The 21823-nt window shown below is 38.4% G+C and overlaps 2 protein-coding genes across 2 annotated transcripts in view; one reads left to right on the forward strand and one right to left on the reverse strand.

Moving 5' to 3' along the window:
* The first annotated feature begins 4818 nt into the window (after positions 1-4818).
* On the forward strand, positions 4819-7430 carry LOC121510454 (transmembrane protein 252-like). Its single transcript, XM_041788499.1, has 2 exons — positions 4819-5182; positions 6754-7430. Exons 1-2 carry the CDS (start codon positions 4920-4922, stop codon positions 6974-6976), a joined length of 486 nt encoding a protein of 161 aa, XP_041644433.1. The 5' UTR covers positions 4819-4919; the 3' UTR covers positions 6977-7430.
* A 3964-nt stretch (positions 7431-11394) lies between these two features.
* The window catches only part of pgm5 (phosphoglucomutase 5), a 42539-nt gene continuing 32110 nt past the window's right edge, over positions 11395-21823 (reverse strand). The window contains exons 10-12 of the mRNA XM_041787980.1: positions 21536-21719; positions 14369-14506; positions 11395-11964 (exon numbers count right to left, since the gene is read on the reverse strand). Coding sequence (XP_041643914.1) covers positions 11875-11964; positions 14369-14506; positions 21536-21719 — 412 coding nt within the window. The 3' untranslated portion in view covers positions 11395-11874. The remainder of the gene's footprint in view (positions 11965-14368; positions 14507-21535; positions 21720-21823) is intronic.

Consider the following 21823-nt stretch of genomic DNA (forward strand, 5'->3'; position numbering starts at 1 on the left):
GAGACTGCTGCTGTGGCTACATGAGAGCTAATCGCTCCACTAGCAGCAACTGTATATATTGACAAAAACAGGTTGGCAGAAGAGCCAAAACACCTTTTTCTGTCATGATGAGCTTACAGTGCTGTTCTTTGCTCTTTATTTCATAAGGAAATGTGGTCCAGCTCTGATAAAACCACCACTAGCTACATTTAAGCTAATTCCCAAACCAGTGGCAGCCGTTGCTATCGGCTTCTACAACTTAACCCCAGCTGTAGTTCTACCTTGTTCTACTCAAATGATAGGTCAGGAACGTTTTAAATTAGAGGACTGCAAAATGAATTTCCCAGATGAGGTTTGCAAAGTCACTACTCTGAATGACTTGACTAATTTGTTCAAATTAAAAAAGGCCTAGTCAATCCTGAATGAACAAAACAGTTTACTTTAAAAAGAGTTCTTGCTGCTCCAGTCAGGCTGCAGTCCTTTCGATATGCAGGGGGAACAGACTGAAATACTCCTTTTTTTCCATTTATTTTTATGGTTTCTTAAATCTTTTGCGTCATGGTTTGTGAAGCAAATTGCCCCCCAGAGATAATAAAGTGATCCTTTCTCTTTAATCAAATGCAAGCAGTAATCTGGTTGGGTGTTATACAATGAAAATGTGGAAAATTCTACAGCTTCGTACATTTCCTACACCTCTATGTCTACTTTTGGCACAAATGCAGTGCATATTATCCAACTAGCTTACAGTGATATCCAAAGGCAGACAACAACATGACTTCTGCTGTGCTATGCACTTATGCTCATTGACCTCAGGATCAAAACCCAGCATAGAGACTGTGGAACACATGCAGACCACCTAATCCAGTCTGGTCTGGTTAAAGTGTATACTGTACATGCAACAGTAAATCGGTCTCCATCTGCATTATCTAGGTTTGTTAGCCAGACTTAAAGAAATTGGTCTGACTTCACCTGGATTAACATGTTCAACTTTTTCTTACTGCATGTAAATGTCCTGACTGTTATCTTTCAGCTACTGTGCAGAGCAGCTGTTAGAGTAATTATAAGAGAGAGATAATGTCAACCAATCAGTTAATGATAAAGACTCTCATTATGAGTCTGGTTTCATATTTTCCCTCTACACTTCAGCAGAGAGCCAAACAGGTAGATATCAGACCAACCGCAGCTTTCTCATTGTGGCCACAACAGGCCTCAAACAAACACCCACATACAGCAATTTTACACAAATAAGAGAAGACTCTAGAGGGAAGCACAGAGAAACAGTATTTCTTACTGTCTTAACAACACAAACAGTAAAACTCCCTCGAGCAATAACGCAATCCCAGGTGGAAATTATAGCACAGTAAAGGTGAACGCTGGTCTGTGATTACCTGCTGACTAAACATGCAGCGCTCTGCAGAGTCATTCTGCTGTTTTTCAACAGTTTAGTTTCTCTCACAGGTCAGCTTATACGTGCCGTCAGCCCAGACAAGATGAGATAACAGTGAGGGGGACAGTGATGTCGCACATGTACTATCTCTAGGATCATGTTCGCAGTATCACTATCATCTCCTAAACTAAACTCAGGAATGCAGCTGTAATGTTGGAGGTACACCAATTTGGCATCTCAAAGGGCAATAAATATCTAATCAGACTGCTGAATGTGAAGATCTACAGATTTACAACATGCCTTTAAATAATAAGTGCCATCATGAGGCAAGGCAAGTTTATTCTTAAAGCATCATTCATGTAGAGCAGTTCTACAGGCTTCACTGGGAATGTAGAACAAACAGGGAAAGAAAATACATTGAAAGTCAAATTTATTCAAATTCATTCATTAAAAAAACTGCACCTATACCTTGTATTTACTAAACAGTTAACTGATACTTTTGTTTAATGGATGAATTTCACACAATAACTGGGAAAGCATTTTTTAACAGCTTTTCACTCTCATTTTGTCATATTCATCCTTAAAACCCACGTGCTCAACCAGCTGATATCTGCCCTATATTCTGGTACAGAAAGTTCTGTGAAGTGGGGTTGGGTCCACCTTTAACTTTTTCCCAGTTGATTCTAGGGTGAGGCAGGGGGGGCTCCTATGCTCTTCAGTACTTGTATGGACTGGATAATAGGGCGGGTTAGAGGGGCAGCAAGCTGTGGAGTGTCATGTGATGATGTCCAGATCACTGATCAGGGCTTTGCTGATGATGCTGTGATCCTTGCTGAGATTGTAGATGCCCTTGTGGTGGCTCTTAACTTTCTGAGAGAGGAGGCTGAAACATTGGGAATGCACGTCTCCTGGGCCAAAACAAAGATCCAGGCATTTGTGGATGCTTTGGATGCAGCCATTGAATCTGTATCTGTGAATGGTGAAAGTTGTAGACAAGTTCATCTACCCTTGCAGCGTAACCCATTGATCCACTGACGGTGAGGCTGCGGTCAACCACAGACTTAGACTCGCACATGAAAAGCAGTATTAGATTAACTCACACAGTACCTGAGCATGCAGATGAAAGTCAGAGTCTTTTGGTCCTCAGTCCTTCCGGGCTTACTATACTTTTGTGAGGCCTTGATGCTGGCTGATGGCCCAAGGCGCCAGCTGGACTCCTTTGTGACAACTTCTATTTGGCTCATCTTTGGGTATCGTTGGTAAGATCATGTGTCTAATGCTGACATGCTCAGGAGAGTGGGGATTGGAAGGGTCAGCTGCTTGACACGGGAGCAGTAGCTGAGCTTCTGCAGGCAGCTGGTGCGCCTTCCTGGGCCTGATCTGTCTCAACACATACTGGGTGCCCAAGACCTGGTGGGCTGGACCAGATGCCAAGGGGTGACCAGGTGCACCATGGAGCAGCTAGGAGGATACCTGGAGAGATGGGGCACGGGTCCGGCACAGGCATGGAGGATGGCCATAAGGAGGCCAGAACAGTACAGGACTAAGGTTGACGTGGTGAACTGCTGAAACGGCATGTACTCCCATACCTGACCTGACCTGACCTTCATGAACACAAACAGTGGTTTACTGTGTTGTGATTACATATCATAGGTTTTTATTAAATAAGGCCCTTAAAAGGACCTGACAGTCATTAGTTCAAAACAAGAAGTAAGCAGCAGAGGTGGTCAGAGGTAAGCAGTGCATCTCTTTGCATCATCTCTTGTTTTTATTTTTACGTCGAGCCTCCTGGCTGTGAAATTTACATACACTGCATTGGAACAAAAATAAAGTCAAACCAGAGAACAAATGATTGATCTTATGGAAATGTAACTGGATGCAAAAATGTCTTAGACCTGTTAAAAATGAGCTAATGCACTAAGAAAGCAGATTATTCACAGACAAAGATCAGTAAATCCAGCTGATATACAATCTAACATGAGAATCAGACACACTAGGAGTGTTAACCTGTCAGAAGAGTCATACCTGTGTTGTAATATGTAGATAGTAATCAGGCTGAGCTCAGGGGATTAACTTTGTGCTGATAAGAGCTCATAAAAGAATCGCTCTCTGTGTGCCAATAAGACCTCTGATGACTGGGCTGTGCTCAGACAAGAGTTCAGGAGGGTGGAGAATTTCATTCATAACATTACCAGTGAATAGCTACAGCACCATTCATAACAACTGACTCAGGATGATGATAACTAATTAACAGAGTGCCACGTGGATATTAAAGGCTGTGGGTGTAAAGCGCACAGAAATTAGATACAAAACTGTGTTTTTTTCTTAAGATTCACATCTGCATGACCTTTTTCTTGTTAATGCAAGATTCAGTTTGCATCTTTGCACCATACATTTAGTAAGGAGTTTACATGCTCCAGAAGCTACACAAAAGTTATGAATCATCCTGTGTATTTCAAGATAAAAATCAGTGCATGCGAAATGAAACTTAAAAACTGCCACAATCTCCGATGTGAAGAATAGATAAGTGTTTTGAGCCCCTGATCTTGTCCTATGTGTGACCTGCTTACTCCAAACTTTATTGTTCAGCTCTATGTAACAAGGAAGTCATATTTTCACTGTAAAAGAAGTTGGAACATTGCAGCTGGTTGCTTGAGGGCCAAAGTACAAGCCAAGTGTTTAAGGATGTTACTCAGTGGACAGACATGATGAAAACAACAAATTGGAGAAGAAGGAGGGGGAAGAAAAGGCTAACAACACAAAAATGTAATTTTATTAGCATTGGCATAGAGGGAAAATTTCTCCTCTCTGCTGTAAACAAATCCAGCTGTTTGGAAACTCATCTTTAAAATGTTAAATGGCTGATATGATTAAATTGATAAAGTCTGTCCATCTGTTTTTGTTTTGCTTGTCTGTGCACTGTCAGGATGTGCTCATGTGAAACAACTTTCAGGTTTATGGAAAAATGACCAGATATGTGCAGAGTTTGCAGAGTCAAAGACAAATATTGCACAATTCTGTAACATACTGTCAGCACAAACTGCCCCATACGGAGGATTCACTGCCTGTTTTAAACCTGGGAGTGATGTCTGGTAGCATTCATGAAAATAAAAATGGATTACCGGTACCTCTCCAGAACAAAGGCCACACTATGAATCTGTGAAAGTTTTGCTTTTGTTCCTGTTAAAATGATCAAGGTCTGGGGTGTTCATGATCAGCTGTCTAAAGCAGTATTTTTGTTTTTGTGAGCTCTATCTCTCCCATCCTCTTGACCCCAGATTCAATCTGTGTTAATATACAACCGAGAAGGCCGGGACGTCCCGGCCACCTCCCCCTATGTCTGCAGATGTTTCCACGAACTTCCACAAACACCTTCCTCCGCAGCTATGTTTGTTTTGTAACTTTGTCAATGTTATTTTTCTTCCTCTTGCTAGTCTAAAATTGTCCTAGCTTTAACTGAGGATTCCTTAAATACTTCCTGCATGGTGTCAGTGCCATCAGGAATTATTAAAGACTTATTTTCATCAGGAAAAAAACACCTGAAAAAGTGACCATGCCTGTGAGAAAGCACCTGTGGTCTATTGCCCGTATGTTCCTGCCTGTTGTTGGGTTTGCACTGACTTGTTTGGGAGCGTACCTGGTGTCCATGCAGGCAGAGAGCAGGAGCCTCTGGAGGCTGATCCCTGCTTACATCCTGATGGCGCTCGGGTTTCTGGCTGTCCTGGTCGGGGTCTTCTGGACCGTCTGCCACAGCATGAAGAGCAAGATGTACAGGAGAGGAGGAGAAGAGCACATTCAGATCTACACCATAGAAAGGTACAACCACCTGTGACTGCAAATATCAGGAAATCAGGAAAATATACAGTTTATATCAATATGTGCATGTGATGGTTTAATGTAGTTCTGCAATTACGTTGACATATTTACATGAAGAGTTAATGTGTGAGACACACCTGGTTATTTTGTTCTTTTAATACACCTTTGCATTAATAATATGACTTTAGTTATCCTTAACTTAGCTTTGGTAATTCTTATTCTCTTACTTCTTTTATTCCATTACTATTATTATTGTTTTTTTAATTAATTTGTAATTTTTCTCAATTAACTTGCTTTTTGGATGCCAATACAGGAGTAGGAGAACAAGAATGTTACATATCTGACATAAGAATAAAGCGTAAATCAAGTTTAAAAAACAAAACAGAAAAAAAAATGCTACTGATTTATATCATAAAACGGATTTATAAAAGCACAGAGGAAAATTAATTTTAAAGAAGAAAATCGTATTGTTTAATGTTTAGGGATTGATCTAAAACTAGAACTGGCAACACAAGAATTTCCATCATTTTTATTAAGTTAAGTCGTATCAGTTCTATCAATTCAAACATCCTTGTTAATCCCTCAAGGGGATATAAAAAAAAACAAAAAAGATAAATCACAATGACAGAGACAACAACAGTATGTGTAAGCTAAAATATAACGCAAGACCTAAGAACAAATTCTGGTACAAATTAGGCTTATTGAATTACTAGATAGACTTAAAAATATCAGTAATTAGTCTACTAAAAAGGATAAAAAGGATCTATGACGGTAAATAGATAAAAGGCCGTACAGATATAAAACATGAAACCCAAGGAGCGTTTAGTAATCTGACTGCAGAGGGAATTATTGAATTCAAATAGCCGTTAGTTTTACAGACAGGTAAGATGTAGCAACCTCCTGATGAATTCCCCCAAAAGCACATAACCAGAAGAAACTAGAATACACTCATGGCAACAATGAAGATACTTCTCTGAATAAGTGTTGAAAAAATAGGGGAAACATCCAAATGATACAAACACATTTCCTGCTTTCCTGTACACTGCAGGGAAAAAAATGTGTTTTTTGTTTTGATAGAAATGTAAAAAGTCAGCACATAAGACAGTATAAAGTAATCTGTTTAAAGAGCTTAATTGTTCTTTAACAGGGTTTGTGGTAATTTAATTATTGTAACAATAATTTCATCATTAAAAGATGGGTCTCCGTGAGTTTCTAAGATGCAGTTTCCTAATTTTATCTAAGCAATTATTACTCATTTTGAAATTTGATACTGTGTATTCAGTCACAAACTATTCATAGGCACAGGGTAAAATTGCAGTCACAGATCAGGGAAACAAACAAACATTTAGCAGATTCAACTATATCCTTTGAGTGTCCATATGAGTGAGAAATTAGTCCCATCAACTGTTTAATTTCTCACATTCATCAGTGATTTTATCTAATGTTTGTTTCAATAATGAAACTTTAATATACGACCAATAAAAGCGTGTGAAAATAGCCTGAAGTTCTTCCATAAATTGTTAGATAGCTAGTGAAGCTAAAGTATCAAATCTATTGTGTTTTTTCTTCAGCAGGCCAAGATCCTTCCCTCCATCCTATGAAGAGTCTCAGTACAGCCAGGCGAATGATAATCCCTCTGACATTGTGGTGGATGTTGACGGGGTGGATGTGTTGATCCTTGCTCCTCCCCTGTACAGCGCAGACAGCTCGGAGGCTCCAGACTGCAGGTGGAGCTGGGAGCGCCCCCCTCGGTACAGTCAGGTGGAGAAGGCCCAGCAGGCACAGGAGGAGTAAATGGAGGCCTCCGCTGGACCTTTTTCCCAAACTGACTGAAGGGAAATGAAGGAATAGAGACTTCTTTTGGACTTTCTGTTTGAAGGGCTCAAATATAGGTGAAACTGTACCTCTATAGATGGATGGACTCCTCTTCTACCAAACCATGAACTACAGAGTCTGTGCTGCCTACATGTGACCAGACCTGTTTCTGCACAGAGGTCCTTCAAAAGTTGAAGGCTGAAGTAAATGTAGCACGAATTATTTTCTCATGTTTTCACAAGCAGGGTTAAAGCTGCTTGATGGTTTGAGAAGAGTGTCAGTCGAGTTCAGTGTCTGAGTAGACACACGGGGCTTACTTTCACTGCACTTTAACCCGATTAACTGCACTACTGAAATTAACACATGCTGCTTGTTTACAAGAATATTTGCACTGCAGAGAGTGATGCTTTGCACCTGTTTCGGGGTGATTTGTGTTGTCAAATAAAATTATGGAACTTTTTTGTTTCCTGCTGTAGTTGCTTGTGATCAATTTGTGGTTAAAACTCATCAATATACTAAAGAAAAACACTTCTAAATAAATTAGCACTAAGGAGCTCCATATCAGACAAGACATAATGAAAAGCCATACATTTTAAATGACTATATCAAAAATATATGTTGATAATGTTTGCTAATACTGAAATACTGGAATTAGTCTACTAGGCATCAAATAGGAACATCTACATGTTGGACTTTTAAGAAAACATGCAGGTAAATATTTCCTGAACTCAATATATCAGTTTATACACACATACACAGCGGCCCAAATGGTCCACAGTTGGGTGGTCCATCTGTCATTTGCCCAAATTCTGGTTCAAATTATGGTCAGTCTGTCACTGATGGATTTTTTCACTGGATGATAATTATTTAGCGGGAAAACACTTTTATTCCAACCCTACCTGAATGTATGTGTCACCATGCCGTGTCCTGAAAGTGTTTTTTTTAACGGATTATGGGCTCTTCTCTGTCATCATCTAGAGGTCACCAAAAGGGTCTAAACTATGCACTGGAGGGATATATTAATCATTTTATTGTCGAGAAGGTTGATAAAAAGTTAAAAGCCAAAATTTACAGGTCCCAGCGCAAACGTGATAAACCACATCTGGTTGCCATCACAATCTCAGACCACAAGATAGAGGATCAGCATCAAAGTGCCACTGAAGTTAAGGTTTTTGGCTCATAATGTGATAAAAAATATAACTACCTTTTTACCATCTCTACCAAGAGTGTCTCTCCGGTAGTTTGGTGCTACAGTATTTACACTGAATCATTCAGCATAAAGTCTGCCAACCTTTGTTATTTCGGCTTTTACAGATAAGTTCATGAAGCTAAGCTCCGGAAGTTAACGTTAGTTTAACTAGAGACCTTTGGACAACAGCTAACAATGATGCACGATCACCAAAGTACAAAAACTAGAACAAAAAAATGCCAATGAACTCCCAACAAACAACGTGACACAACGAACAACACAGCTAGGAGCTAACGTTAGGCTAATTTTAGCTAAAGTTAGAGATGTTTAAAAAAACTTTATATTTCCTTCCAGCAAAGTCACAATATGTTGCCTCAAATACGATGTTGGCTTACCTTAGAACAGATGTTAATTTTATCCATGTTGAGTTGTCTACTGCAACACTTATATCCAAAGAAGACACTTTTCTCGGTTTAGATGTGGCTTAGGAAAGGGTAAAAAATACACTCCGTCACCCAGACTCTCAGGATACCTTGTGTTGGAGTCGCACGTACCCCATGTACACCGTTTGACCATTTTTAAACTTAAAATCTCAAAAAAAACTCATAAAACTGGACGAAAACTGACTTTCTCCCATTCATTTCAATGGATGTCCAGGCAGCTGATGTCCGAGTGTATTGGAGTGGTATACGCACTGTGATTGGCTCATCGCGTTTGAGGGCGGGACTTAGCCATGGGTGGATTGGCTGGGCCCCTGAAAATCCCAGTGAATGGGCCCTCCCCAGCTGTGATTTATTGATAGTATCAATGCATGTGTGTTGGAACAGTAGCGTAGATGCTAGCGTCCTGGCTAACAATAAAATAAATTCACTGTAAAGTGTGTCAAGCTATAAATGAGTTCTGATGTTCTAATTATTTATTCATACCACCTTTTAACCCCTTTTTGTCACTGTTACCACCCATTTTGCCATATTTGTTTCCACATTAAACCCATGTTTGCCACATTTAGACTTTTTCACATCAGCTTCCAATGTTTGCCACTTTTTGCCCCATTTTAACTGCTTTCAACATATTTACCATCCATTTTTGCCCCTTTTAGCCAATGTTTTTGCAACTTTAAACCATTTTTGCCACTTTTTAACAGCTTTTCACTTGTTTTAGCACCCATTTTTTACTTTCTTGACCCATATTTGCTGCTTATCCCTTTTTTTGACACTTTTGCCACTTGAAACCAAATTTTGCATCTTTTTAACCCCTTTTCACCACTTCTATCTGCCAATTCTGAATCTGCAAACCATTTTTGCTACTTCTTAAGTGCTATTCCTAATTTTTATTGCCCATTTTTGCCACTTAGACATTTTTTGCCACCTTCAGCCAATTTTTGCCATTTTAGACCATTTTGCCACTCTTTCACCACGTATTTCTGCCAGTTTTGCCAGTTGTGCACATCATGGCTAATCTTGCAATGATGTGCATTTCTGTGTTTCTCATGGAATCCATCTTGCAAATCTCCCATCTGAACTGTTTTGGCCCGGTTAGAAAGTGATAGGACCGATCAGGGACCTTGGGGCAGTGCTTTCGGGCGCGGTGGAGTCGTGACGTAAGCAAGCAGCAACAAGAAGCCGGTGCAGATATGGCGGAAGACATTAGCGTGGATGCTGCTAGAGCGCCAGTTTTATCAGAACTTGATGACATTTCTTCATTTAAAGAACAAAAACAGCAGTGAGTTGTTTTCTTTTCAAAAACAACAAAAGTCGTGTACTGACATGTCTACAGTCGCCATGGTTCCCGTTATGCAGTTCTCTATGGATTTACTTCTCGGTAGCGGCTAAGTCACTTGTTTTGTTGCTCTGATTGGTCTATAAAGATGTGAAATATGAAACGTTCATCCAATCACCCTCTGAGTTTTTTCACAGCCCCTGCCCTTTCCCAAATGCTGTGTATGAGAGGATTTTCAGATGGATGTGTGAAACAAATCCATCAGGCGTGTCAGGTTACATCATGGCCTAGCTATGAAGTACTTTCCAAATGATTTAGATCAGTGTGCCCATCCACTCTGTAAACATTACTAATAAAACTGTTATTCTGTTTAAGAAAGTAGGTTTACATTTCAAAAATGCTAAATTGTACTACAGTATTAATGAATAAATAAAATATATTGTTGCTTTGATATATGTGATTATCATTCAAGTTAAATATAAAATCTGATTTTCACAGATTAACCTTACAATGGACGGTGATTTTCCTGAACCTCCACGGGTCTCCTTTTTGGCTAGGCCCCATGCAACTCTCTCCTTTATTCCCTCCTTATGGGTGGCCCTGCTCATGCCTGTAATAATTAAAAAATGGTTCTTGGCTCTGTTTTAATTACCAGGTACCTTGAATCAGAATTTCTTCATCTAATCATGCCTCTATTAGACAACTGTCTGTGACACATGAACACCTTGTCAACAACAACCAGCTTCTGATCAACTAACTCAAAGGTGATTGATCCTGGTCCAAACCCAGAAACAAGCCCTGACATTATAAAACGGTAGGATGGGGCAATAAGCTGTAATAGCTGACAGGTAATGTCTGGCTGACAGAGTGAACACATCCGTACGGATATCCACTGGCATATCCTCAACTCATAATGACGGCAATCAGCGCGTTTATGAGTTCCTGCTCTGGGTGTCTCATTCAGGTCGTATAAAGATCAACCGTCTTCTGTCTTATCTCAACACGACAGCTTCAACACATTTCACACGCAGGTGCTGTGATCAGAAAACAAAGCCCTCCTTCAACCTCGAGGATGTTTAATCACCTCATGATATGTAGTATCTGTGCAACGGGGTACTGTGTATTCTAAGAAATTGTTTAATTAAATTTTAAAAAATGCCTCCGGGCAAAACAATCCACACTGATGTAGTTTTATGTGTAACCATTAGATCTGTCTGAGTCAATTAAAAAGGCAAGAACTACGCACAAATAAAGTTTATTTGGAGTTAAAAAAGAAGTAAATTCATATTTAAAGGCCTATGTTAGCAAATAAGAAAAGGTTAGATAGGCAAAAAGCTACAAAAGTTATATATTTCTTTAACCTCATCATTTGACCATTTGTTTTTGTGCATTTTAAGTGCTCTATCCTCAATTAGTAAACATACGTAATGCAATTTTCTTACACAGAAATGCATGGACAATAATTTTATATCAAAAATCGACTAATTAGTTGTGATGCAAAGCCTGTTTTATTTTACACTTGGACAACAGTAAATGAAAAGGCTTAAAAAACAATAATATGAGATATAAATGTTAAAGCATTATAATAAAAACTTACAGGCTCTCTTAGTCACAAACATAAACACTTAGTCTGCATTTTCATGTGCTTGCTGTTTACATATTTGCTTTATTCTTTATTCATGGTAACAATTAAACAGCTCCCCTGCTTTGGACACCAAAGTTTTCAGTGATAGTGGTCATTAAACAAATTTTAGCAAAGTGCATCGCATAAACTCCAGCAGTAAGCACCGTCTGTTCAGTCATCAGGATGAATGTAAGAATGAGAATAAAGCTACAGAATCAGGGTTTAAAAATGGCAAATAGGTGGAGGAGAAAGTATTTGAAGGTGTGTTTTTTTTTTTTTTTCTCAGTGTGAGCAGGTAGAAGTCGTGCGTTTTTGTGTGCTCGCATGTGAGTTTGTTGCAGCTGCTCATGTGATGACATTGGGGCCGCGGCGTCCTGTCCTCTCGTGGATGTTGGAAATCTTCAGGGCGATGGCGATGAGAGGACCCAGCACCACCTGCAGAAGGGAATACATCACGCAATTAATGAGATTTTACGCAGGACTAATGCAACAAGTGCTGATGTGAAGAAACATGGGACGGATCAAAGGGAAAATGGTATCACAACAATCTCTAATGATTATAATTTATTTAATTACCTCTAAGATTTTCCAAGTAGTTTAGAAGAAGTTATAGCTATGCAGAGAGAGTACTTAGTGCATATGGATGTCTCTCTTCCCTTTCAATGTGTATATTTATATTTTTAATCTCTGTTTCTAAGTGTATTTGTGCACTGCCTTTTGTATCTTTTTGGTGTTTCTTTTCCAGAAGTCAGCATAATTTGATTTTTGATTAGTTTTTAACCTAGCAGAATTCTCTATTTCATGCATGAGTTCAGTGTTTTCATAATGCATTTCCACAACAGCACCATAATGAAGCTCTGCCATTTAAAGACAATCATAGTGATACCATGACAGCATGGTTTTATGCCCCTGTTTTTGCCTCTGTTACCTGTGAAGATGGCACAGAAGATCACTTCTTCTCCCCATTATGCCTCTGCAATGCTCACAGTGAAAGCAAAAGTCACAAGGCATAAATATCATGGCCTAATATGGCACTGTGAACTGGGCTCTTGATTCATATTCAAACATTTCTTCAAGGTGACATCTGTTTTTAAGTATCTCTATCAGCCTTATAACCATACTTGATAATTTACATCCATAATCAAATGATTGAGCCATTCAAGGTACTGTGTGCAGATAACTCTAACTACAGCCAGATAAAAACTGAGTAAAAAACATTTAACAGGTATGAGACAAGTCTGTCAACCAGTTCTTCATACTTAATCACTAAGAAATGCAAGTGACATGAAGATGGTGGTGTTGAAAATATCTCTGAGGAAATGCTGACCAACAAAAAATCTGGTCAAGCACTGATGGTGTGTCACGAAGCATTTGAAGTGAGTTTTCATTCCTCATGCATTTTGATATCTGAGACTTATTAGGGATTAGTAGGACTGGATAAGTATAACTAAATATTGAACCTCAACAACTAGTAGTTTTCAAAAAAGATGATGACCTCATATGAAGACAAGGGTCTATTTTGTCGTATAACGCAACAAAGACAATATGAGCAATACTACCGAACTGGTGCAAAAACAGAGTAAGAAATTTCCTGAAAGAAAAAAGTATTTTTACCCCTAAATTGTATGCCTACATACAGCTAACCTTCAAGGTACATTTTTCAACATTTTTCCACTTAAAGTCTGCTTTGTATTTTCACAGTTTTTGTCTTCCAAATTTGTCACTACTGAAGCAAAATGTTTTATATGAAAATAACAATGGTCTTAAAAATGTTTTAGATTTATTTTTAGATCTACATACAGAATGTATGCTGAACATCTAAGTGTCTAAACATCATATTTAATGGTTCAAATTATTTATTTGTGAGAAATAATGTGTTACATTAGTAGCAGTACTCATTTGGTGGTTACAGCAGTGTTATGGTAAAGAAAAAACTAAAACATAGATGTGTTTTTCTTATTTGTCTGAAGAAGCTGCCTGGTTTGCAGGTCTAAACCTTCAGTTGACTAGGCTGTCTGACCATCATGAGTGCAGCTTTACAACCCATAGGAATGGTTAAAGTACACTATAATTACACGCCTTCATTACATGGTCACGATATGGCATTTCTATTACAGCATAACTACCTGTCTTATGATTGTCAAACAGTGTATTTTGACCTTGTTATTTGATTTTGCACAAAACCCAAACCAAAATCACGCTCAGACTCAATTGTCATCTGGGAAGGTGAACTTAGAATAAGCATTGACAGAAAGCAGCTTCTCTTTTAAAGACATAAAACTGGCTTCTTGCACAAGCAAACCAAGCATGAAAACAGAGGAAGGAAAGGACCCTTATTATAATGACTTAATGATTTTAACAGACAACATTTTTTGACCATAGATGTCTTCATCAGGGCTTGCATGTAAAAAGAAAAAACACTTAACATTTTTCTAGCTTAGAGTACCTTTCCTATTGTTTATTAGTTATGCTTTACGATTTTTAAGATTTGGCAATGCAGATATCTTATGTGCTATTATGTATACTTTAAAGAATCCATATATTTCTAAGAATGATATATTTAAAATTTTAAGACAGAATTGTACCATCATATAAAATATTATTTCCGCTCCTGCCTGATATGAGTCAATACATTTTTATTGTATGTGTTTTACTGTGACTAACCTGGTGGAAAAGTGCAGGTCAGTAAACTCTGTTTGGATAAGATGGGGACAGAAGTTGGCATGCAGTACGCGCTCACAAACAAACAAGTAGATCCACTGTTGCTCTAGTTCTCTCAAAAATTCATGCACACAAAGCAATGATATTTTGCAGACGCATCAGGACAGTCCCTCTGTACCTGTGTCTCTCTGTTGTGCCTCTCCGGGTCTCTCTCGAAGCTTTCGGCATAAATGCGGATGATGGCTCCCATCCCTCCGCCACTCCCACTCATCCGAAACACCAGGCGTGAAGCGTCATTAAAGACGATCCTCAAACCCTGCAAACATGCAAAACAATTTTAAGAATGTATCAAATAATCTTAATTTGGAAATAACCCAAGACAAGTTACAGAGACAAAAATAATCCCTAAAATTCAATTATTACTGTTATAAAAAACTACAATTACCATAATGCCTTTAAGAATCATTATTTATCAGACAACCAGATTGGGCATTTTGTGTCAGAATCAAGCAATCCTGTAAGCGTATCTAAAACTTCATATATAAACAGCTCAGACATCTATGGCAATGAGATCAACACAATTTACACTATTTCAGAACGAGTTACTAATGAGTTTGTCAGCTCCTATTATTCAAAAATAGGAACTTTATTACTCATTATTTTCTAATACAAATTGATAACATTAAACAAGAGGTTTATAAAGTCTGTTAAAACAAAAGCCGTCAAGCAGATTTTGTGTTCATCAAGGAGCAGTAGCCACAAATGTCCACTAGATGTCACTCTTATTGTGTACTTAGAAGGGACTTTGATCATTCAGGTTTCAGTTACAGCAAAGTGTATGGAACACACCTTTAAAGCAATGAAAACCTGCATCATAGAGAATAATAGATAAGAAATATAAAATAAACAAAGATATGAACAGCTTATAAATAGAATGGTTTTACAGGATGAGGGTGAAATTATTAGCACCCTATGAAAATGTAATTCTTTACCAAGTATTACCCAAGTACTGGTAATTTGATCCAAATGATTTTGAATTATTACATTATTCTACTTCCCACAAGTAAACAAAATTATTTAACAAAAACTACCCAGGTCAAAATTATTAGTCCCCGTTAGAGCTGACATTTTTGCTGAGCTATAGCACAAACCACAGTTGCGCAATGATGCACTTTATATTTTTAATGCTCAAAGCTTGGAAAATTAAGTGAAAGCTGAGGGTTATCTACCAGTTTATACACAGTATAAAAACTCTAGAAAGGGTTTGAGTTGTCACTGAGAAAGAATCATGGCAATAACAAAAGAAGTCAGTTTAGTCTTGAGAAAAAGAATTATTGATGCTCACAAAGCAGGAGGATGTACAAAGTTATCACAGTGTTTCCAAGTGTCAACCACTGGAGTGAGAAATATTACCAAAAAATTTAAAGAGAACCACACAGAACAGAACAAGCCTTGCAGAGGTAGGAAGAGAAAGATTTCAAAGACTCTGGAAAGAAAACTAGTGAGAGATGTCTAAAGAACCTAAAACAACTGCCAAGACACGAGTGAAGGACTTAGCCATGATGGGAACTGTAATCTCATACAAGACAATCACTAGAGCCCTGCACAGGAATGGACTAAGAAAAACTCCCCTTCTGCAGAAGGGACACCTTCAAGCCAGACTGAAGTATGCTAAGGAGAACCTGGAGAAAGATTAAGCAAATACTGAAAGCATGTCCTTTCGCCAAGGAGACTTTGCTTATGTTTGGAGAGAGAAGAGAGAGGCGTACAACCCAAAGAACACCGTCCCCACAGTGAAAGACAGCAGTGGGAGTAATGGGAACTGGGAATTCTGTGAAGGTGGGACGAATCATGAAGAAAGAAGGACATGTGAAATTTTGAAAGAAAACCTCAAGCAGTCAGCAGGGTCTGGGTCATCACTTTGTCTTCCAGCAAAATGACAACCCAAAACATACGTGGCTCCTGATGAAGAACTAACCCCAGAAGATGAAAGTGAACTTTACTGACTGCCCAGCACAAATCCCTGACTTGAATCCCTCTGAAAATCTGAGAGGAGAACTGAAGACCATGATCAATGCAAAGAGAACATCATATCATACTGTGTTTTAGGATTTTTGCATCCAGAACTTTGGCTGTTTTACATAAAGTGACCCAAATGAATGCATACACTTAATTCTATCATGGATACACTTCAGGATTCCAGTTCCTGAAACATGCTTAACCATTCAGATCAGTAGGTATAATATGGAAATTAGTAGCCACTGTCTCCAAAAGATTTAGACAGTTAGATAGTGAAGAAGAACTACACCAAACCAGAGTTAAGCATTACATTCTGAACAGCCTCAATGACTACTTTTAAAACTTCCATTCAGCACTCTGAAGAAAAACAGGATATTACTGCATATGGTAACCAACCAACTGTTGCATGCTGACGTATGGGGAAGATAAGACTGACAAATGGATGTGTGATGACTCTTATCTGTCCTAAATTCCTCAGAGCCTCTTCCCCTTTCCCATTAGAGCAGAAGTCAAACTCAGAGGGAAGGAAAGCAACATCTTCAGACAAAAACAAGGAGGAATAGCATCATTGTAAAAATGATTTAAATAAAGCACTTTAGCCACCTTTTGAGTGCATCTCCTGACAATCCTACCTATGATTTCAGGCCTAAATCATGAATTTTATGACAAAATATTCACAAATGATGAGTTTCTTTTTGGCACAGTTAGCAAAACAAGAGCTCATCCCCTATTAAAAAGAGCTAAAAGTGAAGTTTCTCTGCCCGTCTCTTGGACATAATGCTTCTAACCTCTTATGTGACTCAGCTTTAACATTTATTGTGTAGCAATTAAACTTCAACTGGTTTACTCCTCTGTCCTCCTAATTTGACTTTGGCTTAAGAGTTTATCACGTCAGAGTCCATGAGAGGAGAGACAGTGATAATAAGACATGTCCGTGTGCCTGTCTGTCTGTCTTTAATGTGAATGTGTCAGCTCATCTCTAACAATAGAGTAACAGCAGTTAACAGAGGGCTGACTAACGCCTTCCAAAATAATGTCTGCTATAAACCTCAGTGGCACAGAGTGGAGCGCATACCAGCTACAGCATATCTGTCACTGTCCGTCTAAGCTATTCAAAACCCAGAGTATAAAATATTATTGTGTTAACAAGATATTTTTGATTTGGAAGAGAGGTTCAGAAGGATAACAGCACTAGCAAAACCTAAGTAATCAGATATATTTCATTAAAAAGTGCAAAAGCTGACAAGGTCTCTTTTAAGCTCATACCTAACCAGGAGTAAATTGCAGACACAAAATCTGAAAACCACTGAGATTGCAACTCTACAGCCACCAAGTGAAAACCAACCAACCATGCAAACATAACAAGCTAGCAACCACGACAGCTATCATAATGAGCTAGCTAGTTACAAACTACCACATTTAAGCATGCACAGCATAGATTCCTGCTGAGCTAGCAGTCCTTGCTAGCTGATTAGTAAAAGATGAGACACTAAGAGCGGCCCCAAAATCGCATACTTCTGTACTAAATACTAAATATTTGAGTAAATAAGTGTGTAAAGTACGTTCACACAGAGAAGTATACTCAAATGCACTCAGAAACAGCATACTCAAAACCAGTGTAGAGTGATGGACACTTTGTACCCTCAATGAATGCCATATTGGTGACGTAGCAGATATTCAGTGTGTCTCTAATGATTCCTGGTTGTATGCTGTAGTACAGTACACCTAAATGCAATAACATTACAGCATCTGCCTTCATTGACAGTGCTAAGTGTCCATTGTTCCACACACACTTCTTGGACATTTTTGAGTGCACCAGTTGTATACTACATTTGAGTATACTCAGTTTGAAAACACTCTGCGCACTTATGTACTCAAAAAATGTAGTATTTAGTACAGAAGTATGAAATGCACCGATTGCGCTGTTAGCATGCTAGCGTGTTAGCCAACGTTACTATCCGATAGCCAGCCGCTATTATTATTAGCAGCATATTTCATCAAGAAAGGGGCATTTAAGGCTAAATAAGTTCATTTTCTTTTAAATAATACTGTTACATTAAATTATTATTTAATAGTGAGTGAGAATAACAAACATTTAGACTATTATTGCTTAACATCTGTTTACAAATTGCTGTTAAAAAAGAAGCAGAAGAAAACAAAAGTGGTTAAACCGTCATCACTTCCTGTCCAGTATAGATGTAGTGATGGGACAACACTAACCTACGGTGATTATATGCTCTGTATTGCATTTAAATATACGGTGATACAGCATACTAACAGAAGTATTCGATTTTGGACACGCTATAATACTTTTTAATACAAATTTGAAATTTCAATTAGGGCTGGACGATTAGGGCAAAAATAATAATCACAATTATTTTGATTGATATTGAAATCACGATTAATAAACACAATTATTCATTGATTTCAAAATTTGAGTATTTATTGAACCAAAACTTAAAAGAACAATCAAAAATAAATTAGTAACAAGTAAAATAATAACAATATATTAAATAATAGCAATAAAAACAATAAATAAAAATAAATACCCAATCTACATGCACTCCTGTAAAACTTGCAAAATTTGCAACATGCAAAAAACACTGATAACACAGCCAAAAACACAACCCAAATATACTCTATGAAGCACACATGAATCGTTTTTCTTCAATAATAATGTTTTTAATGATCATGAGAAGCCAAAATTGATATCACGAACAAAATTCAATTAATTGTCCAGCCCTAATTTCAATGAACTGAAATCGTGGTCATTTGTTCAGATTTTTTTGTCATATTAATAAATAAACTGTTGTTGTTCAGGTGTGATGGAGAAATAATCTCAGCTAACATTTTAGGATAGAAAAATCCTGTGAAAGTAAACCAAGCTAGAGCTAACAGACCTTGCTATCTGTTAGCAATATCTGAAAGATGAAAATCAAAACTGACCTTAGTCAAGTTTAAGTATGATGAAGAGAAATCTTGGTTATTTAGTTAAGTCATTATTTCATATAATCAGATTACATGTAGTAATTTAGTCATAACCTTGGCTAATCTCTTGCTAAGGCAGCTAACATGGCAAAATAATATAACCAGGTGCATTCTTTGCTTTTTATTTTAGCCTACTATTTTTATGTGATTTGTAGTGTTTTCAACGCTATTCTAATAAGGGAAGTTTTCACATATTAAATAATTTGTATTAACATATTAACATAAAAATAAAATAAAGCAAAATTGATTAACCCATTAATGGTTTAAGTTCCCCCGACTATTTTTCTGTTGAAGGTTAAAAACAAAAAAATGCAGAGGGACATGAATGACTTATGGCTATACAAAACAAAATTGAAGTATTTGATATTACACATTAATAGTGCATTAAGAGGTGGACAAAGTTATATTATTTAAAAACAGTATAGGCCTGAAAAGGAAGCCATGAAATTCCTCTTTGGACATTTAATCTGTCATAAAAGAGTTATGGACGGTGTATAATTTAAACATATTAGCTTACTTCTTTTTCAAGTTCGGATGCTCAAAAACAGAACTGTATCTGTTTTGTATGCTTCAGCAGTGACTTCCATCTATCCAGTGTCTTTCTGTCTGAAATATGTAAACAATGCAGAATGAATTCAGTAGACATCCACCAAAGGCTGCCATGCCAATGCTGTGTAATCCCCCCTGCTCTGTCCTGTGTGTTGGTGTGTTGGTGTCTACGCGCCAACTTTTCCCCCTTCAAACACACTTGCAGTGGAGAGACGGCAAGTGAGACGACAGCTGATATAATTCTGTCCTGGGAAGAATGTGTGCTGTAATAACACACACTGGGGCGACTGGGATGCTGAGGATTTTCCAGTGAGGTTAAATCACATTTTAGGATGACTGACTAGCTGTGGAGCAGCTGTAGCCATGGTAATACGGTGGAGAAATTCACAGAGAGACCTTTATTTATGTGAAGAGAGGTGCATAAGGCAAAGTCGTGGCAAACTGTTGCCACAACCTTGTCGGTACACCAGTATGAACACATGAAGGCCAAGCAAGTGCAGGTGTTCACACTTATGCACAGGGACAACTGGACAGACAAACACTAGATGCAACATACAACAGAGTGTGTATGTGGTATTAAGGTGGGGCAGCAGCTAAGAAGTGTTGACGCCAGGAATGAGTTTCCACACATTTCTGGAAAGAACAGAGGGAGTCAGCTGGGTAAACTACAGAGAGATTGAGTGGGAGGAAGAGGACGGGAGAGTAAACTGACCCACAGTGTTATCAGTGTGTTTTAGGATATGTGCTGTGTTTCTTATGTGTGCATGTACATGTTTATGGTTTGAAATTGAAGATAGACTATCATGTCCAAACATGGAACCTCTCTAAAGGGACAACACTGGAGTGTTGTAGGTGGTCCGACCTGCAACAGGCTGATGAGTGACTGCATGTATATGAAAGAGAGAACAGAGAAGGTGTTAGCATGTGTGAATGTGTAAGATGTCTTTGCACAGCCCTGACCCCATGACAACCCAGGAACCTGACCTGAACCACACTTTCAGATCCGCTCTCTTCGCTGAATGGCTACAGCCTGCAATAACTAAAAACAAGCAGTCTGATAATATGAGTAACACACAGCAACATAAACTCTAGACAAACTAGCTGTGTCCCATTTTAGGGCCTGTGACCCACTTTCCCCACCTTGAGGAGGATCTATCCTTCATGGACCATCATATCTATAGATTCATTTAGTCCCAACAAACTAGAGCTAAAGTTACATGTTTGCTAGTTCTAGTGCTGGTTTTGAGGATGCAAAGTGATAGAAGCCATTGAGGGAGTTTTACACCCAAAGAAGTAACAGAAACAACATTGGCATCAGTATCTGCAATCAGCTAAATTGCTAATTAAAACATCGGTATGTGTATCAGCCCTGAATTTCTCAGTCTGTAAGGACTTGTGTTTGAAACTGGATGGTTCATTTTCCTGAGTACTGAGCAAGGAATTGAGCCCTGAACTGCTCTGGGCAAGCGCACCTTTGTTGCAGAAGCCCTTACTCTGTCATCTCTCAGTTATTGTTTGTCTTCTACTTGAGGGATAAGTAAAAAAAAAAAAAATCATCTTCTTTTTACTCATTCTCCAGCTAGCCTGCCAATGAACTAGCCATACCTACTGTAAATGCAATACCTGCAGGTTTCAAATTGGCCACTCTCAGCTGATTTAGAGCTGTAATCTTTCAAAGCCCATCTACCCTTTTTTCAAGGAACTATGAACCAAACCCAGAACCATAAGATCAGTGATATGCGCTACTACAGTAATAAAACCCATGCTTGTACTCTTTGCCTTGACTGACCTGGTTTCGAGCCACAGATCCATCCACAGGGTCGATGTACTCAAAGTTGTCAGCTCGCTCCACACTGTATATGTGGTCTCCTACAGCAAACTTCTGGCTGGTGAATGCTTTGTCTGAGATCACTCCCTCCAGATCCCTCATCAGGTAAAAGGCTGCGCGTGGGTCCAGGCCTTCATAGTCAAATCTGGCAACCAGCAACACATAGAGACATGTTTTAATGCTCAGTTTAAACCTATAAAGCCTAAAAAAACATACTGAAAGACAGTGTTTCTTTTTTATTTGTTATTA

This window comes from Cheilinus undulatus, linkage group 5 (assembly GCF_018320785.1).
Source record: "Cheilinus undulatus linkage group 5, ASM1832078v1, whole genome shotgun sequence".
In the NCBI taxonomy this organism is placed as follows: Eukaryota; Metazoa; Chordata; class Actinopteri; order Labriformes; family Labridae; genus Cheilinus; species Cheilinus undulatus.